The 11,085-nt window shown below is 29.8% G+C and overlaps 1 protein-coding gene across 1 annotated transcript; it reads left to right on the top strand.

Moving 5' to 3' along the window:
* The first annotated feature begins 8,391 nt into the window (after window positions 1–8,391).
* On the top strand, window positions 8,392–9,425 carry LOC107846016. Its single transcript, XM_047396063.1, has one exon. It carries the CDS (start codon window positions 8,500–8,502, stop codon window positions 8,971–8,973), a length of 474 nt encoding a protein of 157 aa, XP_047252019.1. The 5' UTR covers window positions 8,392–8,499; the 3' UTR covers window positions 8,974–9,425.
* Window positions 9,426–11,085: the final 1,660 nt, after the last annotated feature.

Genomic DNA, 11,085 nt, shown 5'->3' with positions numbered 1-11,085 from the left:
GAAACACATGGTTATCATAATGTTGTACATGGATGGAATTGCAAATAGACATGTCATACTTTCATCAACCTAATCTCATGAACGTTCCATCAAATACTCATAATGCACACAATATCATGGAAGTCAATCTTGGTCATAAGGGTAAAGCTTGCATTTATTATTTGAGTCACAATTGAGCTATAATACCCAATTTCTATCCTCCTAGCCATTTTGTCAAACACCCTATATGCACAACTTAGGGCATAGGTGAAATCATCAAATTACACATCATAAACAACTCAATTCATGGATTTCATCTTACATGCTAACGTAGTTTCATGAAAACACATAAAGATTTCAACTTGGGAATCATACAACAAGATAAACATGGTTACAAACTACCCACAATATAAATATCATGTTTTATAATTTGAAAGAGGGTTCTTGAACTTTATGGATGAAAGGAATCCATAAATCAACACTTGACATACCTTAGTTCCTGATTTTACAAAGATTGACGGAGAGATTCTTAAATTTGAGTATTGAATTTGAATCCTTAATTGAAAATCCTAACTTGTTCTTGAGAGAAACTTGAGAGAAACACTATATTTTGGGTGAAATATGGCTGAATCACGTGTTATTGGGTTTATCTAAGGATAGAAAATTAACCCTTTTGCCCTTAAAAATGCGGACATTTAATGACCTAAAACTGGGTGCCGACGCTACAAGCGACGCCGCGTGTTGATGGCTGCGACGCGATAATCGACGCGTCACACTATGATCGTGTCGAGCCTCAAAATTTTTTTGCTCTGGCAGCCTACACAAATGTTGACCAATGCGATTGGCGACGCGGCGCGCCATGATCGTGTTGGTCCACTATTTTGGGACTCCGAACATGATCTAAACGTGTTTCAAAAAATCCAAAACTTATCCAAAAATACCTATTAACCTTCCTGATCATGAACTAATAAAAATATGGACCATTAAAGGACGTTAAGGTGGCGAAATAAGATTGCTAACTTTCAAAGGTCAATAATAGGCTAAGTCTGGGAACCTAGCTAGAATTTTCTAAGTCTGGGACCCCTTAACAAGCTTAAAGAACTGAATTAAGCTTTAGAATTTTACGTGGTCTTACATTACAAAAGAATTAAGAAGTTACATTTTCTCACAATGTATCTTGTAAATATTTTTTATAACAATGTATTTGGAATTCTCTTTTTGGATAAGCAACAACAAACATCCAAAAAGTGAAGGACTCTTGAATTAGATAGACATAAGTTGAGAACCCCACAACACATACTATATCCTTGATTTTAAGCAACCTTCGCGATACTACAAAGTGCTTTTATGGTCATAAATCTTGGGTCTCATGAGTGCTCTAGAAAGTCTACCCAAGTCTTTCATACAAAAGTGACCAACCTTTTATACTCAGGTAGGTGATCCATCAAGTCTATCTCATAGACCACCTTAAGGCTATCGATCATTAAGAGCAAAAAATAAGCTCAACCTTATAATACACTACCTCACGCCATAGGAATGGGATATGTAGTGTTTATTTGAAAGCCTATATGGCTTTATTTGAACGCAAATGGGTATCCATCATATTACCTCAATCCATGGGTTTTAGCCTCATCCCCTCGACGATTCAAGGACCATTTTTCTTGTCAAATCTTTGGTCATAGGATCAGCCAAATTTCTTTTGAACCTTACATATTTCAAGAAAATAATACCATGTTTCAACAATTGTTTAACTGCACCATATCTGATGCAAATATGTCTCTTTCTACTATTATATACACTATTTTTAGTAATCTCAATTGCCGTTTGTGAGTCACAATATAAAGAGATTGGTGACACTTGTCTTCCCCATAAAGTCACATCTGCCAAAAGATTTCTCAGCCACTCGGCTTCTTGCCCTGCCAACTCAGGAACAATGAATTCAGAGTCCATGGTAGAACGTGCTATACAAGTCTGATTTGAAGACTTTCATAAAATAACATTTGCACTCAAAGTAAACACATAGCCACTGGTAGAGCTAATTTTATCATTGTTAGTCACCTAATTTGCATCACAAAAATCTTCTAAAACTGCAGGAAATATATTAAAATGCAAGCACTAATTCATAGTACCTCTCAGATACCTTAGCAAACGATAAAGATCATTTTAGTGTTCACTACTGGAATTATGAGTATATCTACTCAATCTACTAACAGCATAAGCGATATCAGGCCGAGTATAGTCCATCAGAAATATTACACTTCAAATTATTTTAGCATATTCAGTTTGAGAAACACTTGAATCTCTATTTTTTTTCAAGTGTATGCTAGGATCATAAGGAGTTCTTACTGAAACTGCATCAAAACAATAAAATGTTTTCAACATTTTTTCAATGTAATGAGACCGACACAAAAAGAAACCATTAACAGTTCTTTTGACGTTTATTCCTAAAAACACATCAGTTTCTCCAAGGTCTTTCATTTCAAATTTAGAAAATAAAAATTTCTTAGTCTCATTTACTACATTCACATCAGGGCCAAAGATTAACATGTCATCCACATATAAACATATAATTACACAGTCTGATCCTATCATTTTATAATAAACACAGATATCAGATGAATTAAAAACAAAATCATTATCTATTAATATGAAATTAAATTTTTCATACCACTGCTTAGGTGCCTTCTTAAGTCCATATAAGGAATTTCTCAATTTGCATACTTTATCCTCTTGTCCTGGGATCATAAAACCCTCAGGTTAAGTCATATAGATCTCTTCCTCTAAATCACCATTTGAAAATGCAGTTTTGATATTTATTTGGTGTACCACTAAACTATGAATAGTGGCTAAAACAATAAGAGTCCAAATGGTTGCTATTTTAGTCACAGGAGAATAAGTATCAAAATAATCAACACATTTCTTTTGGTTAAAACCCTTAATCACAAGTCTAGCCTTATATTTATCAATTGTACCATCAGGCCTCAATTTTTTCTTAAATATCCAGTTTTTACTTATGAGTTTACAACCTTTGGGCAAATCATACAAGTCTCAGGTGTGATTAGAGACTGTAGAGTCTAATTCACTTTTAATAGCCTCTTTTCAAAACATCACATCTATTGAACTCATTGTTTCATCATAAGTCTTAGGTTCTTCTTCTATTAAGTAGATAGACATTAATTCATCATTTAAAGTATTGATATAAAAATCCTCAATTAAGAAGGTGGTGATAAAATCAGGACCAAAACTAAACTTAGTTCTATGTCTTTTACTCCTTCTTAATTCATTTTCATGCTCATTAGCAATAATATCAAATACAGGCATAACATAAGAGTTAACACACATAGATATATAAGTATTATTTTGCACAGTACTAGGCACATCATTTTTCAAAGGAAAAACATGCTTAAAAAATTCTGCATCTTCAGATTCACAAATAGAATGATTACTTAATGACATAAATCTAAATGCAACATTGGTTTGAGCAAAACCAATAAAGACAGTGTCAAAAGTCTTAGAGCCTACATTTATCCGTCTAAAATCAGGTAGACCAACCTTAGCCAAACACCTCCACACTCTCAGAAATTTCAAGTTAGGGGCAAATCTTTTCCATAATTTATATGAGGTCTTGTCTAACTTTATATGAGAGAATCTATTAAGAATATAGCATGCAGATAAGATAGATTTCCCCTACATATAGTCAGGTAGAACTGAGCTTAAAAGCATAGAACTCATCATTTCTTTAAGAGTTCTATTCCTTCGTTCAGCTACATCATTTTGTTGGGAAGTATAAATAGCACTACACTCATGGATAATACTATTTTTCTCACAAAAATCTTCTAGAGTTTTAGTACTATATTCACCACCTTTGTCAGATCTAAATCTCTTGATTTTCCTGTCTAATTGATTTTCTACTTCTGCTTTGAATTTTAAAAACTTGCTTTCAGCCTCATCTTTAGAATTAAGGAGATATACCTTAGTGTACCTAGAAAAGTCATCAACAAAAGTAATGTAATACTTCTTTTCACTTTTACTAATAGTGTTCTTAAAATCTCGTAAGTCTGAATGTACTAGTTCAAGCAATTCGTTCTTTCTACTAGTAACGTATTTAAAAGGTTTCTTGACATGCTTTGCTTCTACACACACAGGACACTTAGAAATATCATTAATATTTACTATAGGAATTAATCCTATTTTTCTAAGTCTTTTAGTAGAACCAATATTAACATGCCCTAGTCTACCATGCCAAAAATTAATAGACTCAACAATATAAACAGAATTAGACATATTTGCATTATTGACAATCTCTTGATCAATGTTTAGTATAAATAAACCCCCACTAAGGTATCACTTTCCAACAAAGTCTCCTTCACGAGAAATGATTATTTTATCAGCTTAAAAAATAATTTTAAGGCCTACTTTGTTGAGAAATACTCCATAAATTAAGTTTCTACGGAGCGAGGGGACGTACAGAACATTGTTCAAGGCTAAAGTTTTTCCAAAAGTTAATTTAAGTAAAAATTTTCCTTTATCAATAACTCCAGCAGTAGTGGAGTTACCCATGTAGACACACTCGCCATCAGTGAATTTCTTAAAGTCATGGAATAATTCTTTGTTAGCGCAGAAATGTCTTGAAGCGCCTGTGTCCAACACCGAATCAGTCTTGTTAGCTATCAGATTTGCCTCGACGATTACTGCAACAATTACTTCATCATCCTCTGTAAGATGAGCTTGGGCATCATCTTGTCCTCCCTGTTTTCTCTTTTGTCCTTTTCTTATATAACACTGGACAACCCTGTGGCCAAGTTTTTCACAGACAAAATAAAGTCCCTTTGATTTTTTAATTTGACTCTCTGGCTTGTTGAAATTATTTTTTTTTTACTTGTTTCTTATTCTGAACATTCTTTTGTTTGTCTTCGTATCTGTCTTTTGCAATAGTACTAGAAGATTCCACAAGGTTAGCTTTAGAAGAATTAAGAGAAAGAGCTTTCATCTTATCTTTGAGACGGTTTGCCTCCCCAGTTCTCATGTGACTGATAAGTTCTTGGAGAGTTAAGTTCTTTTTCTTATGTTTCAATTGATTTCTATAATCACTCCAAGATGGTGGAAATTTTTCAAACGGGACATTAGCCTGAAAAATCTCACATATCTTCACGCCCTTATTGAGTACATCAACAATTAAATTTTCATATTCGTGGACTTGTTCCATGATTGATTTATTGTCAACCATTTGAAATTTAATTCACTACCCGACAACATATTTTTTTTTACATCGTTAACACCATATTTTTTTCTAAACTGTCTCATAGTTCCTTAGCAGATTTGTAAGTAACAAATAAATCAAACAAATGATTAGTCATATAGTTCAACAAATGTCCTCTAACTGTTTTGTTATCTTTTTCAAATTTCTTTTAGCATCATCATCAATCACAACATTGTTAGATCCAGTAGTAATGTTAGAATTATCGGTAGGAGATTCAGTAAACAAAACATAATCAACTTTTAATTTTTTTAAAAAAATTTTTTTTTTTTTTTGTGACCAACGTTTAAAATTATTTTCGGCCAATGACGTAAGTTTTGACAAATTAGGAAAAGTTTTGTTCAAAGAAAGAGTCATTTATCAATATTGTATGTAAGGAAATTACTTTCAAATTATTGAAAAAAGTACTACAATATTGATATGGAACTGAAATTAATAATTATAATAAAATAGTCACAAATATTGTGTCGTGGCAAGCCACTGCCTTGAAAGCGATTTCGGCTCGACTCTGTTGCAAATCCTTCTAGCTGGTCGCTCCCTAAGGTTCCACAGCTACTTTAAACACGTGCATTCGTGGCTGAAAGTTTGGAAATTACTCAAAACTATTGCCCAAAAGTAGAGAACTTAGGAGGAAAATATTTTTCTTTCACTTTGTTGGTGTATCTTTTGTTCACAAATAGAGTGGTTTATATCGGTGAGGAACAAAGGATGTTACAAGTTAATGGTGAATTGAATAAATTAACCCATCAAGAATTATCTCACCAAATGAATTCATCCGTTCAAGAAATGAATTAACTCTTCAAGAATTATCTCATCAAATGAATTCATCCGTTCAAGGAGAATTGAAAACACATAGTTACAAAAGAATTAAGAAGTTACATTTTCTCACAATGTATTGTAAATGTTTTTGATAACAATGTATTTGAATTTCTCTTTTTGGATAAGCTTAAAGAAACTTTAGATTTTGACTTTGCATTCTAACCATTTATTAAAAATGCTTTCAGATACGATACATTCCAATTTCACAGGGGTCCTATTACCCCCCTAAACTCAATTTTAACGTATTTTTATCACCATTTTATGCTGACGTGACACTTTTATAAATAAAATGAGGTTTACATCAAATGTGCCACGTCAGTTAAAAAGATTGATAAAGATATTACGTCATCTAAAAAGATTGACAAAAATACGCAAAAATTTAGTTCAGGAATAATCGAACCCCCTATAAAATTAGAATGTATCGTATCAAATTTGATTATAGTTCGGGGGATATTAGATGCTTTAATCAATACAACATTATTAGCAGAGACAGATCTAGAATTTAAAGATTGTGGGTTCCCAACTTATAATTCTTTACTACTAGACCAATAACACATTTTATTTGTCGGTTCTCAACTTATAATTCTTATATATTTACTAGTTTTTTCAATATAAATTCAAAAACCGTACGAAAGTTACTGAGTTCCCAAAAATCCACACCGAATATTCTACATCCTCCCCTGATTGTTAGATCTCAAATACTGATTCTTCTCTTTAGTATTTCCTCACTGGAAAATAAGTGGTGTGTCCTAAAATTAAGAAAATGCATATTATTTTCTTTCAATTTTATCCTTATAAATTCAAAGCTAAAATCTTAACAAAACTCTATCTATAAAATTTAAATTCTGAATTTACTTCTCCCCATTAAAAAGGGAAGAGAGTAAATCTATATAGTGTATTTTTTTCTTCTCCATCTAAATCATTAATACGTGCACTATTATTGCTAGTCTTTATTTTATACTATAAAAAAATCTTACTATAACCTTATCTCATTACACCCAAAAAATATACATAGATGGAGAAGAAAGAGACACATAAAATAATGATCATAGGCAGCTGCTAATAAACTATAGGAACCCATGCCATAATTTTATTGGGATACACATTTGATACTTTCATGAAGGATCACGTGTACATTGAATAGTCGTTCAAATAAATAAATAAATACATAAAAAGTATAGTCAGAAAAAGTAAAAGTCAATTTATTTGAAAAAATTTCCATCTAACCAGCTAGCATTCAACTTATTTTTTCATCCTTAAAAAGTCCATCACACCAAGTCAGATCTACCATTTAAATAATAAAATCAAATTTTATGTGTTAAATCTTGTAAAAGTTTTGCAAATATAAGTGTAATATGTCTTAAATATTAGGTTAATAGGTGTGTAAAATCAGTTACACTAATTGATTATTGTTGTGATAATGAATGTCAGCTTATCATTTAAAAAAATTTAGTTCACTGAAACTTTTGCTAAGAAGAATTGGACCATAAATATCTATTTTATGCAATCTTATATTGAATTAATCATAAATGTATATTGTTAAAGGAGTTTAGAAACTTTAATAATAATATGAACACTTTATTATGTGTTCAAATATTCAACTGAAATAGATCATAATTTAAATATTTAAACAAAATTATTAACAAATTTAAAGAGTTTTCGATGTATTCTGCTTGTTAAGTAGGCATTTGGCCATAAAATTTCATATATTTTTAACTTTTTTTTTTTGTTAAATTAAGAGAATTAGAGTTGACGATGAAACTGAATTTGATTAGATTTTTTGCAAAGAATATTTAAAATAATATTCATATTTGAGTGTATCTAAATACAACTTCTAATGAGAGTTCCGATTTTCATGATCGAATAATAATTTTCAAATAAACAGTAAAATCACCTTGAAAAATGTCGAATGAGAGTTGTTGAAACTAGCATATTGGTCATTGCATCTTCTTCGAAAAAAGAAGTTCACGATTCGTGGACCTTTCCCCACACGAAGTTTGTGAATAAGTGATTGTCTAATAATGAGCAAGGAATATTTGAATAATTTTTATAGTCATACGAATCCTTAATGATATAATCGAGAGTCTATTTAAAACAGTATTTTTATTTTCATAAGATAAAAATAAAATTATTTACACACCATCCTACTCAAATTCTATCCATAGTTTATGCTGAATATATTGTTTTTATTGAATATGGTAAAGTCTTATCTAGTAAGTACTATACTAAATAGTGTAATAGTACAAAACCCAAAACAACCAAAAAAAATAAAGTAAAATAAAAAACAAAGCTTATCCAATACATCTCAATTATTTTCTTTATATATAGTCCCTACTTCAATCAAACACAAGAACCAAAATTTTAACTACTATTACATACCAAACACATAACAAACCAAAACACTATTTTTTTTTTCTTTTCTCTCTCAAATTTTTCATTTTCCTATGGCAACAACAACAAAGAAGAACAAAAATTTTCTTTTCTTAGGTGGAAAAGACAAAATTACCCCTCTACCTTCATGTGCCAATACTCTTCAGTTTGAATTTGATGAAGCTGAAATGTGGAGTAATTCAGAAGAAACTCATTATTACGAACCCAAGTTATCGATACCAAGAAGAAAATCGACGAAAAAGGAGGGAAAAAAGGTGATTAATGCCACGTCATTACCGGTTAATGTACCTGATTGGAGGAAAATATTAGGTGATGATAAGGGTAATTTTGGAAAAAATATTGTTTACAACGACGATGATGATGATGGAGATTATGATAACGAGAATAAAATACCACCACATGAATATTTAGCAAGAACAAGAGTTGCTTCATTTTCAGTACATGAAGGTATTGGAAGAACATTAAAAGGAAGAGATATGAGTAGGGTGAGAAATGCTATTTGGAAAAAAATTGGTTTTGAAGATTAGTTATTAATATTATAATCTTTATTAATTAGTAGTGAATTTGTTTTTTTTTTTTTGTTTTACTACAAGCCTTCTGTCTCACGCATCTAATCAAAACTTGGTTCTACCGACTAGACTAACTGAGTGATCCAGTCGATATAGAGGTGCGGTTGAAGTGGAGTTGTGCTATTGGGGGTAATTATGTTTTCTATTTTTTAATATTGGATTAATGGGTTAGTTTTTTTTTTTTTGGATTAAGTTTTGGGGTGGTTTAGATTAAATCTTTGTTATTTGATGTTCATCTTTTAGTTGTGAACTTCAATTGCAGAGGGTTTAATGTAAGATTGTGTTTATTAGATTTTTGCAGAATACTATTAGAGTTTCTAATTAGTACGTAGTATTTTGAACTTGATGGAGTTCTTGGGATTTGTATTGTATTTGTAGTATTTTATCAACTATGTAGTAATTTACTTTAATTTGTTTTTTTTCTTTAATTAATAATTTATCAACTATGTAGTAATTTATTTTACTTTAATTTGTTTTTTTCTCTAATTAATAATTATATTAGTATATTCTTCTTGTTGTTGCTTTTTTAAAATCTGGGGAGAAGATTACAAGGAGGGTCGAAAGAGATGAATTCTTACCGATAAATTAAAAATTAAATAGTTAATTAACTGAGCTACTGAAATTTTCTCAATAAATTGTTCTTGTCTTTCTTGATTTGGGGTAAGTTTTTGATTTTATGGCACTTACTAGATAGTGATTATTCAAAACTTTCATTATTTTTTTTTTTAAAGCAAATTTACATGAAATAAAAAGAACAGATGGTGAATCTTCAGCTATATGATTTTATTCTTGGCTCTATTGTTGTTTCTTGTGGTTGTGCCGTTGTAATTACATTTTTGGATGAAGATAAAAAGAATTAATGGGAGAAAGTTAGCTTTGGAATAACAATAAAATTATCGTTGATCATTTGTGATTATAGATTATAAGCTCTTATCACATAATAATTCTTTGAAGTTCATATTGGAATATAGTGATGTTTACATCCAAACTTTCTCACACTGCGATTTTTTCTAAATTCTAATTCACGCTCTAAATTATTCTTTTATGAAATATGAAAAATTAAAGAGAATCTTGAAGTAACAGTAAAATTATCTTCATAAAATTTACAAATTACGAGTTCAAATAATAAAATGAATCATTATAAAATATAACATAGAATCTTGAAGTAACAGTAAAATTATCTTCATAAAATTTACAAATTACGAGTTCAAATAATAAAATGAATCATTATAAAATATAACATCTGCTCCACATTCGTTAAAATACAATCTTTTCTTGAATTTCATATAAAAGAGATTGCTTAATTTACATCAGACTGCCTTTCTTAAAAAAAAAAAAAAACTGAAATTTCTATAGACTTTTGGATAATTTTTAGTGGTAGGTAAGAAAAGAACATATTAGCTTGTACAATCCTTTGAAGCAAAAATCACACGCCACCTAAGGAGGGAATTTTTCCTTATTTTGTTTTATCTTTAAACAAATGGTTAACTTGACTTGCTTGTTTAGATATGGACCTATTTTGTATTCATATGAATTACTATCCCCGTTCATCTTTATTTGTTTAATATATTAAAATATATATATATATATTTTTATCTTGTATTAGGTGGGTGTATTTCATTTTACATGATAATTAAAAAATCACAAATAAAAAAATAATTTTACTAATTCATCTTTAAACTCTTCTTGAAAATTTTACAAATATATATAAACACTTTTAAGAAAAAAATTAATTACAAAGATAATATGAAAAAAATTTAATTAATATTTTCTTAATTTAGTAAGGTGATCAACTAATATAGGACAACTGTTTTTTTAGTAAGATGACCAATTAATATGGGATGGTGAAAGTATTCAACAATATTTATCCAGTTTAAAAAATCAATAAATAATTTACTTTTTTTTAACTTATTTTACCCTTATTATTAAATATGATTCATCACTTAGTGCATTTCTCAAAGCATTATACTTATTATATTCTATAGATGATATAGTAAAATTATACTTATTATTTATTGTTTCTTGTGTGTCAAGTCAATAGTTAATAAATATTATTGGACGAAGAGAATA

The sequence above is a fragment of the Capsicum annuum genome, chromosome 9 (genome assembly GCF_002878395.1).
Source record: "Capsicum annuum cultivar UCD-10X-F1 chromosome 9, UCD10Xv1.1, whole genome shotgun sequence".
NCBI classification, from domain to species: domain Eukaryota; kingdom Viridiplantae; phylum Streptophyta; class Magnoliopsida; order Solanales; family Solanaceae; genus Capsicum; species Capsicum annuum.
This window is presented reverse-complemented; position numbering and strand designations above follow the sequence as displayed.